Source organism: Stylophora pistillata, chromosome 7 (assembly GCF_964205215.1).
Source record: "Stylophora pistillata chromosome 7, jaStyPist1.2, whole genome shotgun sequence".
NCBI classification, from domain to species: Eukaryota; Metazoa; Cnidaria; class Anthozoa; order Scleractinia; family Pocilloporidae; genus Stylophora; species Stylophora pistillata.
The window spans coordinates 21,506,292-21,524,207 of NC_142525.1; the positions used below are offsets into that span (position 1 = coordinate 21,506,292).

General features: G+C 36.8%; 2 protein-coding genes across 2 annotated transcripts; one reads left to right on the forward strand and one right to left on the reverse strand.

Moving 5' to 3' along the window:
* Nucleotides 1–856: 856 nt before the first annotated feature.
* LOC111342450 (TM2 domain-containing protein 3) lies at nucleotides 857–5,227 on the reverse strand. The gene is made up of 5 exons (XM_022949533.2): nucleotides 4,848–5,227; nucleotides 3,368–3,460; nucleotides 2,734–2,800; nucleotides 2,085–2,160; nucleotides 857–1,706 (listed from the first exon to the last, which is right to left on the reverse strand). The coding sequence occupies exons 1-5, from the start codon at nucleotides 5,193–5,195 to the stop codon at nucleotides 1,538–1,540; spliced, it is 753 nt and encodes a 250-aa protein (XP_022805268.2). The 5' UTR covers nucleotides 5,196–5,227; the 3' UTR covers nucleotides 857–1,537.
* A 46-nt stretch (nucleotides 5,228–5,273) lies between these two features.
* Nucleotides 5,274–17,902, forward strand: LOC111342449 (V-type proton ATPase catalytic subunit A). The gene is made up of 18 exons (XM_088728752.1): nucleotides 5,274–5,292; nucleotides 5,388–5,481; nucleotides 5,617–5,660; nucleotides 7,531–7,615; nucleotides 8,096–8,161; nucleotides 8,454–8,497; nucleotides 9,091–9,192; nucleotides 10,475–10,612; nucleotides 10,796–10,852; nucleotides 11,293–11,387; nucleotides 11,737–11,899; nucleotides 12,682–12,790; nucleotides 13,555–13,677; nucleotides 14,442–14,620; nucleotides 14,851–14,994; nucleotides 15,726–15,785; nucleotides 15,971–16,237; nucleotides 16,732–17,902. Exons 1-18 carry the CDS (start codon nucleotides 5,290–5,292, stop codon nucleotides 16,822–16,824), a joined length of 1,866 nt encoding a protein of 621 aa, XP_088584878.1. The 5' UTR covers nucleotides 5,274–5,289; the 3' UTR covers nucleotides 16,825–17,902.
* Nucleotides 17,903–17,916: the final 14 nt, after the last annotated feature.

The following is a 17,916-nucleotide window of genomic DNA, read 5'->3' on the forward strand; positions in this document are numbered from 1 at the left end:
TACCATAAGAATTATTTTTCCTAAAGTGTCACTATTGGATCTCTTTTGACCTTTGTATTGGCCACTGGAATCCACATTGCATTTTCATTGGGAGGAGTCAGAATGTGAATGAAAAAAATGTAGCTTGTCAGACTCCCTCCATTTGCATTGGCAGGTAGGGAGAAGGGGTTTCAATGCCATCATTACAAGTAAGTTGACACAAAACTAAAAATTCTTGCAGCCTGTTTTTTATAGTGCATGTTGCATTGATTATCCTCCAGCCTCTCCATAAATATTTAAATTTGACCTAAAACTAAAGTGTTGATGTCTCTGGGACCAAATAAATTCAAACTTCAGTGACTAGGCCACTCATTACATTTCTTAATAATGTACATGAAAAAATTTCTCAGTTCTGATTGGTCAACATGATTGCAGTTTTCAGTTAATTCAATGCAGAAGAGAGTTAATTCAGTGCAGGAGAGGTTTAATTTAGTGCAAAGATAGAAACAAACCATACATTCTGATCGGTCAGAATGATTGGTCAATGTCAAGGTCAATGTCACTTGCAGGGTTTGAATATATCACTTTTGCACATGATTCGCTCGCTTTTCTTCTGCGTAGTTATGAGAAGCTACCTCGTATTTTTTCATGTATATTATTAATGGATAATCACATTATTTTCTCGTGCAATTTGGAACAAATAAGCACTGGTAAATTTTTTCAAAGATCGCAAATTGCACTCGCCCTATGGGCTCATGCAATTTTGTTAGTCTTTGAAAAAATTACTTGTGCTTATTTATTCCAAACTGCACTCAAAATCATTTGATTACCTATACAAATACTTAAATTTAAACAAAAAAAGTGTATGTGCACCAACTCTTGTCTCCATTTTCTGCCACACCTTCATTTGATTATAAAGGGTGATACAATTCTTTCTCATGGCACTAAAATTAAAGCAAATAAAGTAGATCTGCACTTTACAATGACAAAACTGCTCTCATAAATGACCAAAGATGGGCATTAGCACATCTCACTCTTCCATGAAATGATAAAACAGTGGCACGAGAGCACATAATAAAAAAAAAAAAATTGAAAACAGCACTTCTGAGGCCAATAGTTTAAGTCTTCCAGCCAGAGTTTTCTGTAACACATTACAAGTAGAGAGAACTACATGTTCTCCAGATGCAATTTTGTTTAAAGATTTTGCTGCAGCAAGGTCTCATAATGCAAATAAAGCAACATATTTATGGATCCTTCTCCACTTTTCAGTCCTGCATTAATTTTGCAGTGTACATCAGCCATCCCTGGGGGATATACTTGACTTGTATGTTCAAGGCTATCAAGATGGCACCAAATCTCACAAGGTTTAAATATGCACACCTTTCGAAGCCTTTTCACCACTAAAGTAGCGTGTCCCATGTAAGATATGAATAGTTAGTGAAAACCATTCTCTGGTTCAACACATCCATGAGCTCTAGGTTCACAAATGTCTATACACTCCAAGTGCCCCTAGGCAGAGCAGCTTTTCAAGTCCCTACTGAAATGGCTCCTTCCTAGACTAAAATATGTAGAGAGAACCATCTTCTGGTCCAACATATCTAATAATGATGAGGATAAGGTCTACAAGGGTCCATACTCCCAGGCCCCCAAAGCTGAACAGCTTTCCAAGGCCCTCTCGCCAATGTCCCAAATAAAATCGATCCACACCAAAGCCCCCTAAAGTCAAGCTGCAGATACAAAAGAATATAACAAAGTAACATAGAAATAATCTTAATTTTTAAATACCTTAATACAAGTAACTTTTTGTGAAATCAATGCTCTCCTTTCAATACAAAAACCCATGGTTGGAGTACACAGCCTCTCACAAATCAGGTCCAAAAATGGAAACAGGGATGATTAATTAAAGCTCTCCATACTTCCCCTTTCATTCCATTTTCAATGACCATAGACAAGGCATATCACTCTAGGGTCTCCCCAAAGCCTTACATTCATTAACCCTTCTCTGACTTTTGGACACGAGTCTTAAATCTTTACCCTTTTCTCAATAGCAGCTGCTGCAGTTCTTTGCCCTGATTCCCTCAAAAGGATAATCACACGTCTCTTACCTTAGTAATACAGCAGTTGACCACCTGTATCCAGACGTCCAGTTACACAAAAGTGATTTTGGGAATGTACGATTACCTGATCAAGATGAAAAAACATAATTAATAAAAGTAGTTCTGGTAACAGTAAGATCTTAGTCCTTACTCTTACTTTTGTGAATGCTTATGAAGTGTTTCTAATTTTCCCTTATTTTGAAATTCTTCACACTAGTTTTCAGTGTACTGATTCACAGAAAGTACAAATTCAAATTTATTTATTATTAAAATTTCACTAGCCTGACTTTTCACTTCAGCTTTAAATTTTAACTTTCTTGGATTCAAACTGCAGTCTACTCAGGACAAATCTAGTCAAAACTATTGTTATTTTGTCTGCAAAACAGATTGCTTTTGCCTCATGATAAGTCCCCAGTGAAAAATTTACATGTTTTCCACACCTTGTATAATAGTGTGAGGTAAATGTTATCTATTGCTCGATTGGTTGAACTGCTCTCTTACATAATTATGTCAATTAACTTTTATCCATTACTTTGTTTGTCAGTTCATTTGCTGGAAAATTCTATAAGTTATCATTTTGAATCCATTCTTTCAAACAGAGCAGAAACAGAGCAGAACCATGCTTGTTTTAGCTCAAAAAGTTAATTTAACAACTCACCAAGACAGAGGAAGTTGTCCTTCACAGTGCAGTTTGTTTTGTATCTCTCCCTAGGACTGGAAACCACCTATATCGGACATGGATCATTAATAATTCCATTTCTTTAACTCCTCAAACTTAAAAAACTGAACCACAAAAAAGATAAAATACCAACATAGAGAAGTGTTATACTGGTTTACATTGCAGAGCTCCTTGTCTAGTTTATGACCAGTAGACAAAGGGAAATGGTTTAAATTCTAATGAACAAGACGCATAGTCAGGTTTTAGAAACATAATGACAAAATCAACTTTCTTTTCAAGATCATCCTTATTTAATGCTCCTCAGGTAGCTAGGGCTCGATTATTCATGATTTCCTTGCATCTACTTTTTTATCTTTTTTGGGGGGATGGGAGGGGGGGGAGTACCTGAGCTCAATCCCAAACAGCAGCTGGTAAAAGGTAGCATAAGTTTAGAAAATTAATATCTGTAAGGTCGGCGAAGAGAGGTGTGAAACTCTGCTGATCCTCTCTAGCTGTTGTTCAGTCACATCTCTTAACATTGAGGGTGTTATTCTTCCACCAAAGTACACTAGACTTCTACATTTAACTTCTGGGATTTATTTCTAAAAAGGTTACAGTAACATGAAGTTGTTACCTTGCAGCCTGACTGTTTCTCACATTCATAATGATCAGGATGCAGTTGATAACAGTACTTGCAGGTGTAATTTATCTTGAAAGTTCGATTTCCCTGTGATTAAACAGCTTGTGTGATAAACAGCATTTTCACTTCAAATTTTGAATTCTAATAAACAGTTTTATCTATATTTTTCTCTCTTAGATCTTTATAAATACCTGAAATACTTGTAATGTTAGAAAAATGTATAATTTTTGTCTATCAATTTAGACTTTTATTTGCTCAATCATGAAAGTAAACACTAGTACAGTTGAACCTTGATTATCCGGACCTCAATTATCCGGACCTCAATTATCCGGACCTCAATTATCCAGACAATTCGATTATTGGGACCAGACTCTTTTGTCTGGTCCCAATTTTTTCATGAATATCAATTAGTTGTGATCATGAAAACTCAAAGTCACAAAATGCCCAATAATCCTTTCAAAAGACTGTTGAAACAGTGTAATATCCTGTGCGCTTTTCAAAATTCAGACAACAGCGAGTCAAATTCACAGCCTGAATTCAGCGAGGATAATTTCACTGAGTCTATGGTCGAAATGTTGGAACATGTACAGCAACTTGGCAAGGAGGAGCCTAATGCTTGTGATGTGGAAGACTGGCTTAATCTGGAAAATGAGCTCCTGAATTCACTGCAAATGTCTGATGAAGAGATTTTAGCAACCACTGTCAGAGATTCGACGGAAAGTGAAAGTGTATGTAGCAATGAGAAAGATGAGGGCAAGGACGAGAAACTAGTATCAACTAAAGAGGCAGTGCAATGTTTCAAAAAATGCTTATTGTGGATGGAATCACAGAACGATATTGACCCTGTGCAGTTAATGCAGCTAAGACAAATGATGGACTTTGTAATGCGATCAAGATACAAGTCTTTGAAGCAAACAAACATGTTTGAACATTTTAGACCTTTGTAAATACCTGAACTGAAAGATTTTTTTTGTAAATACGGAAAGAGTATCATATAACCCCATACATTAAATATGCATTCCACTTCTTTGTCTGTCACGACAAAACTTTAAAAACAAAGTCTACTAGTCTGAATGCATAATTAATGTATGGCGTTATATGGTACTCTTGCCGTAAATTAAATACACACAGGCTGTGTAGATTTCACAATTAAAATGATTGTTGCTTTGCTGTATACCTTTTTTTTACATTTCTGTCTCATAAATATTCATATTTTCGATTATCCGGACTGTTTACCAAGGTCCGACAAGTCCGGATAATCGAGGTTCGACTGTACTTCTTACGTACTATCGACGATTGATTCATTGCAATTAATTAGATCACTCAAACAATTAATAAGAATTTAATAAAGAAATTATTCCTCAATCTAAGCACGATTGTCTTACTGTCACTTATAAAAATCTGATATCACAAACAAATAGAAGCTGTAAATTTACAATGCATGTACAAGTATACCGAACTAATTCATACATACCGTGCATTCGATCGAGCTATACGCCACACATTGTGCTTCGAGGTCTTTCCCATATATACACGAATAGTTCATAGTACAGTTGATGCAAGAAACACCGAGATCACGACAAGGAAGTCCATCAGGACACTCTAAATTCGGCAAGTCAATTTGTGATGAACTGTTCCCAGTTGCTGTTTGTGTAGGCGAAACTGAAATTAAACTTGCCACAGATTGCGTGCTTGAAACTGTTACTTGAATAGCTTGCGTAGCTTCGGCACTTCCTTGTGCAGAAACTTTTTGCTGAAGAGCTATAATATTAATCAGAAAAGCAGCTACAAGATGAAAATAAACGACCCAATAGTCCGCCATGTTTTTCCTGCGTATTTGAATACGAAAAGTACTGGGAACAAGTCAGCTCTTCCGGGCCCCGAGAAACCCACGTGACAATTATATCATTTCCAAGATGGTGGGTGAACCTGCGTTCTGCTCCTGTTTTAGTTTCTAATTTACGTAGAGTAATTGAAATTAGATTGCGAGGATCTCTTGTCTATTTTTATCCAGGCCGGGGGAATGGATCTCACGAAAAAGCTTCCAAAAATCAAAGATCAGGAGAAAGAGAGCAAGTTTGGATATGTGTTCGCTGTGTCTGGACCCGGTGAGTGAAAGAACGCCATCGAATTACATAAAATCTCTCCTGCTCATTAAATATGCAGCGCAATTCCTCAACCCTTCCTTACTCTTTATTGTTATAGTCTGTTAGTCTTGACTAACCAGCCATTTTGTGTTGTAGTGGTCACGGCGGAAAACATGAGCGGGGCTGCCATGTACGAACTGGTACGTGAGTTTAAAAAAATACATTTGGCATGTAACCAACTGAGGAGATCGAATAGTAAATTAAGTATTGATGTAACTCTGGTAATCTGATCAAGAGTGGTCAACATTTATTTTGAAAAGAATGTGTCTATACACTCCTCTTCGTCGTCGTATTTATAATTCTTTTCTGATATAGACGTTTTCTTGGAAAAATTAAACGATCGAACTGTAGGTTTTTTCTGAAGAACCTTCAGCATTTTTGTCTTGTTTTGCAAACTTTGTCTGATAGTTTGCTAGTATACCATAAATCATCGTGGATGCTGGAAACTTTAAGAGGATGAAATCGAAAAGAAAGGAGGCTTAGCCTGCAACTGAATTATCTTCCTACCAGTAAGGCAGTAGCATCACTCCATATTGCACCATGCCCCAGAAATAGGATTAAGCTGTGACAGCAGCAGTGGGGGCTCTATACATTCAGTATGCCGTAACCATGAAACTTTGGCCATTCCCTGAAATTGCTTACACAGCCCCCTTACTTAAACAATTGGTTCAAGCTTTTGTATGCACTATTGACTTATGGAGCATGTGGGAAGTTTGGAGAACATGAAAGAAGCGTAAGAGTCGCCCAAGGCCATAGCTGAGGGCAACTCTACCTTCTTGAGTGCTCTCCAAACTTCCCACTTGCTCCATAATTCAATAGTGCACAGCTAAAAGCATGAACCAATTGTTTTATAACATAGCTGGTGGAATTGTGCATCAAATCTGACGCAAAAAAAGGACAACAATGTCAGAAGTGATTGTTAGGAGTTTGTATTTGTTTCTTGTTACACCAAGCTAAAATAAAAACAAATTTTCTTTGAGTTTGAAAAGAAACCATTTAAAAGTTGTTTTCATGAAGGAAAACCAGACAGAAAGACTGTTATCACTACATCTGTAATTTGATGCAATTAAATGTGTTAATACTTTTGCAGACAATTATTCCATGAGTTTTACTATTTCTGAGAACGACTGTAAATATATATTTAACAATTATAAAACGGAAAAATTTAAGCTTACTTTTGAAGGTTGAAACAGACCAGTTTGTCATTTGTTTGGTTTTACCAGAGTGTCTTTCTGTCAAAATTTGTTACATTTCACCCTCAGACAGTGAAGCGAATCGTGATGGTGCTGATGCTGAGTCTCCTTTTCCATTGTTTTTCTCTTTTTCTGCCTCATTTAAGAACTCTAGCCCAATAGAAAAGGTGGGAAAATTGTCTTCGTATTAGGACTGGTGGGCCAAGTCTCTGTTTGTATCCATTATTATCGCGAAATATATTATTTTTCCCTGTGCTAACATGGCTGCTCATGTGAAAAAAAATTTCTGGCAAAGCAATTTGCTCATGCTATCAGCGTGCACTATCGAGATTCCCTCTGCTAACAATGGCTGCTTGCGTGAAAAAAAAAATTTCTGGCAAAGCAATTTGCTTACGCTATCAGCGTGCACTATTGAGATTTTGAGCATGCTTATACGTATATACTGAATTTGATTGTACGGCTCTGCTAGCTATGTTATTATTAGTGGTTAACAACCTATAAAAATCAATGATTGTTCTTCCCAGTAAATTCAGACAAATTGATATTTACCCCCTCTCCGTCTTGGACAAATAAACATGTGCATTACATGTATCTTACATACCAGCCATGGTGATGATGAGCTGCATCTAATTGTTTGATGCACTATTAAGGTGGAAGGAGTGTTATTTTTTTAGGGAGAAAACAAATGCTTGATTATAGAAATAATTATTGAGATCATGCCAATGTTAGAGATAGGTTAGCTCAAATGGTAACTCAAATGGTAGCCCAAATGGTAATAAAGTGTATGATTACTTGAAATGAACTCTTTTTCATCAAGGTTCGTGTAGGACACAGTGAACTAGTTGGAGAGATAATCCGCCTTGAAGGAGATATGGCCACAATCCAAGTTTATGAGGAAACCTGTATCCAAGTTAATAAAGGCTGATAGTTTTGAAAGAAACTGTTTGGGGCTGCATCGGTGGGAGTAATGAAATAATTTGGATATATCAACAAAGTTGAAATGGTAAATTGGCCACCGTAACGATTATAAAAGCTGACGTTTTGAGCATAAGCCCTTCGTCAGAGCGAAAGTTACTTGTATATGACTTATTCCTATTACTAATTTCTGGTCAATTTACCTGTCTAATATATAATTTGAAGCTTTTCCTTTGGCAAGTGTCTTTTGTTATATTGTAAGCCGGAAACTTAGAGATGATAAAAGACTTGGCATAATTTACATACTTTGTCTGTAAATCATAGATGAACTGTGATGACTATGCAATAAGTGATTTCCTTGTGATTTGGGTTGAGGCTTTGTCCTGCTTCTTTGTTGGTGTGTTATCAAGTATTAACAGTATTTTGCAGAGCAAACCGAATTGTGCCTTAACAAGTTATTTTTACAGCTGGTGTAACAGTTGGTGATCCTGTGCTTAGAACTGGAAAACCTCTCTCTGTTGAATTGGGTCCAGGTAAGATTTTTTCTTCTACTGTAGATACAAATGGATGAGCATACTTTGTGCCTACTGCTGATCTGTAGGTGCATTTTGTAAAAAAAAAAATGTCATTTAACTCCCATGACAGGATTTCTCCTTACAATATCAATACATTTTCAGTTAAGGGACTCTTACCTGATCCAACACTAAACTCTCTCAACTAACATCGTCAGAATGTATTGCAGACAGTAAGGAGAACTTCCAATCAATTCTTGAGGGTGAAATGATTTACATTTTTAAATTTTTCTCCTTTTTTAATTATAACCAGGTATCCTAGGAAGTATTTTTGATGGAATTCAGAGACCACTGAAGGTATGAGTTGACACTATTACTGTAAAAAGTGATTCACATGAAAATTGCTCTACAATATCCAGTAAACAGGGTACGAAAATGAGTATACTTGTCATGAAGATGGTGGAAGTGCATAGTACCTAACTAGTAGGGAAAGGTACTACTCAACACTTGTGGAATTTAAAATAAATCCTTGAAACCTCCATTTGTAGCTTCATGTCTCTAAATCAGCCATCTCCTCCTGTTATTAGCTAGTCTTTTTCCTTCCAGGCCCCGGTTGTTCGAAGGATGGATAACACTATACACTGGATAAATCTCTATCCGGTGAATAGCGCAGTACGTTTTGGTAACACTTATCCGCTGGATAGCGATTTATCCATTGGATAGCGTTATCCGCCCTTTGAACAACCGGAGCCTGATCTACAATGTACTTGTGAGTTCACAGCTCCACACCCTAATGTTTGGTTTTATCAGCACATGGTCAATTGTTGTTTTGCAACATTGTTTAATTTGCTTCTGCCTTAGCTTAGCCATTATGGAGGACCCCCAAGGGGAAAAATAAGATTAGTTGTGTTGGGTACATCTGACCATAAGGCCTCCTCTTTTTGTCTCAGGACATTAATGAAATGACAGAGAGTATTTATATTCCTCGTGGTGTCAACACTGAGGCTCTAAATCGTAGTGTTTCCTGGGATTTCAAACCTGAAAGATTCAAGGTAATATTTGTTGTTGTTTTTTTTTTTTGTTATGTTTGCTGATGATTATGGTGATGATAATGGCAATGATGACAGCAATGACATTAAGAGTAACAGTTACTGAGTCAAGGCTGATAGTTTCGAAAGAAACTGTTTGGGGCTGTGTCGGTGGGAGTAACGAAATAATTTGGATATATCAACAAAGTTGAAGTGGTAAATTGGCCACCATAACGATTACAAAAGCTGACGTTTCGAGTGTTAGCCCTTCGTTGCTCTGACGAAGGGCTAACACTCGAAACGTCAGCTTTTGTAATCGTTACGGTGGCCAATTTACCACTTCAACTTTGTTGATATATCCAAATTACTGAGTTAAAATGACAAATATGATGATGAGCTAAGCTTATACAATTTGTAAAGTTGGTTTGAATTTCTGGACATTTTTTTCTCACTTCCATTTGTGTAAGAAGAAAAATGATGTATGAATCTAAGTATATATAGTTAAGGTTATTGTTAAAAAAACAGGGTGCTCTCTGGAAAATCAAAAACTATTAATATTTCACAGTAAAGCTTATAAAGTGTAAATTCTGAAAATACCTAAAGTTTTAACAGTTTTTGTTTTTCTAAGCATGTACAAGTTTTTAAAAACAATTCAATACTGACTGTGTTTGCTTCGCTGAATTACAAGCCTCTGCATTACTGCAGACCTCCAAACAAATTGGACAACATCATTCAGCAGATATTAGTCTGATAAAGAGTGAGATGCTTTTTCCATACATCCCTATTGGCTCCTGAGAAAATCTATTCTGAAGTAGGACAACCGAAAATATTTCAGTTGTCACCTACAGGAATGACACATGAAAAATATTCGAATTTCACGATAGCCTCACACACTTTGTTGTGTTAATATCTGACAGATATTCTGGTCAACTTTCATCAGAATCCAAAAATCTATAAATCCTTTTAATTTGTTTAAGTAGGGACAAGTAATGTAAAATCAAACCCAAGTTTTTGGCCTCCAAAAAAATTCACAGTTTATGCATCCCTGGTGAGTCTCATAACAAAGAAGTTACTTGAATTTAAACAGCACTTGAACCCATGCCTACCAGATACTACATGTATTTCAGTGCCACTACCAACTGAACTATGAAGCCACAGATTGGGAGTTAAGCAAATTTTAGAGGGTTAATCTTTCCTGTAAAGGAATCTGATCACAATTTTTTAATGAAAATTTAATAGTAATCCTTGAAGGTGGACTACAATTTGTAAAGAACTATTATTTACTTTTGTTTGTTGTTATTTGCAGATTGGAGACCACATAACAGGAGGGGATCGGTTTGGGATTGTACATGAAAATACTTTACTGAACCATCGCCTTATTCTTCACCCCAAGGCGAGGGGAACTGTCACCTATATTGCACCTCCAGGAAACTACAATATTACTGTAAGTACAGTGAGCTGATAGAATTAATGTATGGTAACCAATAAGAACTGAATGATGCATTGCTTTAACTTTCTCATTAGTTACTGCAGTAGTGGAGAGAGAGGATGGTCATTTTTCGAGAAGAGTTTCAGAAGCAGCATTAGAAGACAAACAGAACCTCAATTTTTTTTTCTTTTTCCACAGGATGTTGTGATGGAGACAGAATTTGATGGAGAAAAGACCCAGCATACTATGTTGCAGGTGGGTTGGAAATTTAGTTTGAATATAAATCTTAACTATTACTTATAGTACTAGAACCTTTCATAGGAATATAAATAGATGCTTATAGGCACATTGAGATTAGAAATGCGCCCTATAAGCATCTATTATTATTATTATTATTATTATTATTATTAATGTAAAAAAGAGGAAAATTGGCTTGCCTATGCATAGGAATGTACAAAGAGAAGAAAATTGTGGTAGGATGCAGCAGGTAGAATCTATTGCAGAACCTCTTATTTCTCCTGTTGTGTTTACTATAAGAAATGATGTAAATGCTTGTGATTCACCCTTGCTGAGTGACAGTAAAGAAAAGAAATCAAGCTAGATCCTTGAGGTGGATGATGTTAATTCACTAAAACCTTAAGCAATTGAAAGTGTTAAAAATGATAGAATGTAACTGTATCTAACTGTATTTTCAGATTTGGCCTGTGAGACAAATGAGACCTGTTTCAGAGAAGCTGGCAGCAAACTACCCCCTGTTAACAGGACAAAGAGTTCTTGATGCACTTTTCCCGTGAGTATGATGTAGATGTATCTCTTTGCTTGTTAGTGTCAGACTGAGGAATTTTTGGCTTGTACATGTATTACGTTCTGGTATTGCAGTGCCTCCTAACTGTATCCATCTCTAATGCCCCCCATTCAAATTTTACTAAAATACTTATCACTGTTTTTGTATCATTGGGAGACAATAACACAGAGGCGGCTTAAATGCAACCTCTTACCCTTCGTATTTATTGGGTCATTTTTCTTTAATCTCAATTCTTTCATTCCAGTGTGTGAATGATGTAAATAGCGACTACGTTTTAATTTTTTGAAACTAAAAGCCTTGTGTGATTTTATTGTTGAAATGTAACATTTTTCAGGTGTGTTCAAGGAGGAACCACAGCTATCCCAGGAGCCTTTGGTTGTGGTAAAACTGTTATCTCCCAGTCCCTCTCCAAGTTTTCCAACTCTGATGTTATCATCTATGTTGGATGTGGGGAAAGAGGAAATGAGATGTCTGAAGTATTGAGAGATTTCCCTGAGGTAGATTCATTTGATTTATATTATACACTGGTTTGTTATTCATACATTTACAGGTTTTTGATTTTTTTTGTTTATTTACATTCTGTGGGTATGGAATGGTATCTAACCCTTTCACTCCAAGAAGTGACTGAGACATCATTTCTCCTTTCATTATTGATACAATGTCAGGCAGACAAGTGACAAGGATACCAAAAAAAATATCAACTGGGAAAATATAATTTAATCCAACTTAAATTCTCAGAACAATTGTTATAAGAAATGTATAGCAGACCGTAAGGAGAATTTTCATCCAGTCAGTGGGAGTAAAGGGTTAGTTGAATTAATTATACAAAACAACTGTTCCTAAACTTTGATTTGCTCGGTGAAGGACACGTTTTAGTTGCAGTTGACCAGGGCTGTTCATCTTATCACCAGACAATTTCTGCCGGGTTGCCGCCTGTAGGAGTGTCTGTGCATTTCTTATTTGAACTCAGTTAATCTGCATCTCTGCAATCTCATCTCACATGATCAACAGAGACAAAACATGAGATTTTAATTTCAATTTCAGTGGCTTGTCAAAATTCCAGGAATCAATGGGCGTGACCACGTGATCATTGATTTTTTTGGATTGCACCTGTTTGGCCAAGTCTGTAGGAGTGTACTTGTGTTAACTCGTCACAGAAAAACAATAATTAAAATAAAACTAACGTAACCGCAGGAAATCAGTTTGTAGTCTCAGGTATGAACCACAGTCAGTGAAAAAATAATGAAGCCCTCTCTTTAATATCGATTTTTTTTCGCAGCTCACTGTTGAGATCGGCGGAGTAACTGAGTCCATCATGAAGCGCACAGCCCTCGTGGCCAATACGTCAAACATGCCTGTAGCTGCCAGAGAAGCTTCTATTTACACGGGTAAGGTATTTCCAACAATAAGCGGGCATTCCCTAAACCAACTTCGTTAACTTCCAAATTACCCCCTTTTATTTTCGCTCCATTGCTCATACGATACACACAGAGACTGCAACTTTTTATTTTTATTTTTTATTTATTACAATTTAATGACACAATATAACTTACTTACTTACTTACTTACTTACATTAATAGATAATAATACAAGAGAATAAAAAGAAAGGTGCCATAAGGATGGTCCGCAAAAGAGATAAATCCCCATGCACGGCAGACCACCTTTAACAAAAAAACAAATCCAAACTAAAATCAATCAAATCTTGCAGTCAAATAATCCCTTACACCCCTTTTAAAACAAGAAACACTTGGAGCCTGACGGACCGATAGTGGCAGCCCATTCCACATGTGGACAATCCTATTAAAACTATTTATTATTGCAACTATTTATTATTGCAACTATTTATTATTGCAACTATTTATTATTGCAACTATTTATTATTGCAACTATTTATTATTGCCGGTTGCTCGTGCGTGAGTTTACATGATGTTGAATTAGTCTCTATCATTTAGCTCTCTTTCACGCCCAAATATAAGTTTGACTTGTATTTTCCCTTTAAACAGTAGTTTGACAAGTATTTCCGATCCAAATACTTGTTTGACCGGTATTTCTTTTTCAATTACGAGTTTGACCAGTGTTTCCCGTCCAAATACTAGGTTGACTAGTATTTCTTCTCGAAATACGAATTGACTAGTATTTCTCGTCACACAGGTATAACGCTGTCGGAATATTTCCGTGACATGGGTTATAACGTGAGTATGATGGCTGACTCTACATCTCGTTGGGCTGAGGCTCTTCGTGAGATATCTGGTCGTTTGGCCGAAATGCCTGCAGGTACTTGACTTTATTTTCACCTGTAGATCTGTTCATGGAATGAGATGAACTTAATTAGCAAGACTTGTTCTGAGTGAGTGTCTTTCAAGGGGAAATTGAAAGGCCGCGAATGACAATGTGTTGTTGACGAATCGGCTCTGTATCCTGAGATTATGTTTTTATGATCTTTTCTCAGAATTAAACAGAAGATTGTTTTTGAATACTTTTTTATTGGAAGGGGGATTTGCATTTCAATTTCTCTAGTCTGAAAATTATGGGCAAACATCTCCGTAGTTACAAACAGCGAACCTATATTAGGCTATATTGAGATCTAAATATATAGATGGTAGCGCCCGTGGGCATGATGAAGCAAATCCTGTGTTCTGATTGGCTACCTGAGCGAGTAAGATCGTCCCTGTCCATGAAAACACAAACTCAGCCGATATCCAGCCATCTTGACCTCACGCTTGGTCAATAACGCATATGTATTTTATGAAGTAGAGGATTACCTTCGAGTTGAGTAAATCTCAAAATCATAAGAGTTCAGGAAAGGAAAAAGATCGAGGCAGTTTTGAACCACAATGGAGACGTGCGATTAAGCATGGTAACAAAACACGTACCCCAAAGAACTAACTTATGACAAGATTTTCAAAGATTAACAAGGCGCGTCTTAATTTCCCCATTTCAGACAGCGAGAGCAACAGAAGTACACAATTATTATATACTTTTCGTAAAATTGATGATTCAATACCACGAAAATTAACGCGTATATTTTTCGATTACAGATAGTGGCTACCCAGCCTATCTCGGGGCCCGACTGGCCTCTTTCTACGAGCGAGCTGGCCGTGTTCAATGCCTGGGTAACCCACAGAGGGAGGGTAGTGTCACAATTGTTGGTGCAGTATCTCCTCCCGGTGGAGATTTCTCAGATCCTGTAACTTCTGCTACACTGGGTATTGTTCAGGTTTGTGAAAGAACTGATGAATTACGAAAAGCTGAATGTGAGATTAATTTAATCTTTCATCTGACATTTTCAGAGGATTGTAAAGGACTCTAAAGCAGAACGGACATTGCAGAGTACTTTGGACGATTCTGTTCAAAAGCATTTCTCGTGTTAGAGCCATCTATTCTCACATACTTTAATAGGGTATAGACGCTAATCAAAGAAAATATTATATTCTGTTTTTCCTTTAGGTGTTTTGGGGTTTGGACAAGAAGCTTGCCCAGAGGAAGCATTTTCCATCCATCAACTGGCTGATCAGTCATAGTAAATACATGAGAGCTTTAGATGATTTCTACGAGAAAAACTACCCCGAGTTCGTGGCGCTTAGAACAAAAGTAAAGTGTTCTTTTCCCGCCATTATCAGTTGATTGAATTTGTTTCTATTTTTTGCAATTGGTTGTGTAGGCAGCGCTGTTTCTTGTTAATCAAGGGTTCTTTTGCGAAACCGATACTGTAAGATTAGAGTCATTTGCAATGAAGTATGTCGAAGTGGATAGAACTTGAGGCGTTAGACTTTGGGCATCATGGATATTCATACGCGCCCACTAATCTGCCTATGCGGCAAAATGACCGTACAAATTGTGTGGCCGGCATATGATTTTTTTTTTTGGCGTGATGGAAGACCACCATGTATAATAAGTATGGGGCTTCGCTGTGCGTTACGAGCTTCGCTGTTAGTCGCTAAGTAATCATTATACCTCAAACACGATGGAGAAATTTTAGTCAAATTAAGATATTCATACGCGCTTACTAATCTGCCTATGCGGCAAAATGACCGTGCAAATTGTGTGGGCGGCATATGATTTTTTTTTTGGCGTGATGGAAGACCACCATGTATAATAAGTATGGGGCTTCGCTGTGCGTTACAAGCTCCGCTGTTAGTCGCTAAGTAATCATTACACCTCAAACACGATGGAGAAATTTTAGTCAAATCCCCCTGACAAATTCGAGGCATATAACGGTACTAAAGCGCTTAACTGGAAATTACTTTTCTTTAAGTCTTGAATTCACCACTTTATTGCGTCTGTATTTTGTGGCATTTTTTTATTGTTGTTTTGCTTGTCAGGTCAAAGAAATTCTGCAAGAAGAAGAAGACTTATCAGAGATTGTACAGCTTGTAGGAAAGGTTTGTAGAAATTCCGCTTTTTCGATTGGAAATGAAAAGAAGTGTGTCGTAGTTCTCATTCTTACTAAGGCAATTTTAAGTGAGCTGTTTGTTTCTTGTAAAGGGATCTGAGCACAAATAATCTATGAATTATTCTCAGATATATATATCTTTAATTTTTTGTTTGTTTGCTTCCCTGTTTTTAGGGTTCATTAGCTGAGGCAGATAAGATCACTCTGGAAGTAGCCAAGCTGATCAAAGATGACTTTTTACAGCAGAATGGTTACTCATCGTACGATCGTTACTGTCCGTTTTACAAGACTGTTGGAATGCTTTCTAACATTGTAGCATTTTACGATGCGGCACGGCATTCTGTGGAGGCCACCGCCCAGTCCGATAACAAGATCACGTGGGCAGTCATTAAAGAGAATATGGGTCAGATTATTTACCAGTTGTCAAGTATGAAGTTTAAGGTCAGTGTGAAATATACAAATAGATTACTTTAGTTGGATTACTTATTTTGCGGATTTTTTAGTTTCAGGCTTAGTATTTTCTATTTCTCCTCTCTCGCTTTTAGTTAAGTTTATTTTTTCGTTATCTTTTTCTCTTTCCTCTTAAGTCTTTTATCTTCTCGAATTTACGCGTTCTCTTCAGCGGTACATGTGTACTGCTATTGCTAATGGCGGCTATGTCACTCGGATAAGCTCGATGTTAGTGTCTGAGTATCTGCGCCGGTACACCTCCCCTAACCTAACATCAACCCTAACTTGTTATCAGTTGTTTGTTGTTGTGTCGCTTCGATTGGATTTTGTCATTGATCTCTGAAATAGATATTGCGAAAAAACTATCGGCAGTTATTTCCACTATTCACTTTAGTTAACGTAAGCACTACCCTACGAGAAGATGTTAATATTCAAGGTGGTAAATTGGTGACTGAGCTAGGACAATTTTTATCGTTTTTGCACAGGACCCTGTCAAAGATGGCGAGAGCAAGATAAAGGCGGATTTTGCAGAACTCAACGAGCAAATGCAACAAGCTTTCCGTTCTCTGGAAGATTAGGAAATTTCTTTACTCTTGAAATATGGACAATAACTTATCATTAATTATCACGTACAGAACTAATATGGACAAAGAAAACAAGAAACTAAAGCCGAAAATTTGTTCAACGAAAAAGAAATGGTCATAATTCATATTTACCGCATTTACAAACTCTTGATTCATCAGAGTAGCCCCTTTGGAATGATTAATAATGATATGGTGGGGCAACCAAATGTTGAAAGAAACATGGAAGATGTGCCTGTCAATCTCAGTTTAATTGAGGAAACTGCTTCAATAACGACTTCCATAGCTAAAAATTGTGTGATCAATGGATATTTGATCGCAAATATTAATTTTTTCACCAGTAAGGACTTCTCTTTTTACCCCTGATGAAATGTATGATTAGTTGTAAGCCAATTTCCATTCAGCGTTATTTTCTTTCTTTTTCTTTCAATGTGTCATGTTTTGACTCTTCTCATGTCTTGTTAAAGTGAGGAAATTCACATCCAAATTAATGTAATCGTTGTGCTTCAGACCTTGCTTAAATGAATGAGAATGGGAAACTCGGAAACAGTGGAGTCCAGCCAGCAGCTTTAAATCAACATAAGCTTCATCATCAGAGCGAGGCTTGATTGAGAATCTTGCTTTTGGACAAGTATTGCAGATTAATAGTTTAAAACAAAATAGCTATCGAATAGTAACACAAGCAGCAGCATTGGTTTTGTTCGTTAATTCTTTATTCTCGTTCTTTCGATGTGTAGTTTAGGTGCACAGCATTTAACTTTCAGAAGAGTGGGAAACCAGACATGCTACATACAATTTTCATTTCAAAATTGTATAATCCAGCAAGAGCATGAAAGAGAGCATGATGAGTTAAGACCTAGCAATTGGTTTCCAAGTAATTCCAAGTTCAAGACAGTTCTTTGCTGAGGTAGTCGCAATTTTATTCTTAAAAAATAATCAGATAATATAACTGTAAATCTAGGATCTTTGAATTGTGATTAGTACTTGTTTGTCACTTCCTTGTGTAGAAGGTGTCAGTTCAGCAATGAATTTGGTGTATTTAAAGTAATTAAATGTTACCTCAAAGTCGGAATAATTCCCCTGGAGAAT

What these genes read in the sequence shown, in the direction of transcription:
- LOC111342450 (XM_022949533.2), bottom strand. Translation starts at nt 5,195, where the DNA reads ATGGCGGACTATTGGGTCGTTTATTTTCATCTTGTAGCTGCTTTTCTG. An exon ending in ATAGCTCGATCGAATGCACG is followed by an intron (nt 3,461 to 4,847) that starts GTATGTATGAAT and finishes GTTTAATCACAG; the next exon opens with GGAAATCGAACTTTCAAGAT. An exon ending in AGAAACAGTCAGGCTGCAAG is followed by an intron (nt 2,801 to 3,367) that starts GTAACAACTTCA and finishes TGTCCGATATAG; the next exon opens with GTGGTTTCCAGTCCTAGGGA.
- LOC111342449 (XM_088728752.1), top strand. An exon ending in GGGCTGCCATGTACGAACTG is followed by an intron (nt 5,661 to 7,530) that starts GTACGTGAGTTT and finishes TTTTTCATCAAG; the next exon opens with GTTCGTGTAGGACACAGTGA. An exon ending in TGTCAAGTATGAAGTTTAAG is followed by an intron (nt 16,238 to 16,731) that starts GTCAGTGTGAAA and finishes GTTTTTGCACAG; the next exon opens with GACCCTGTCAAAGATGGCGA.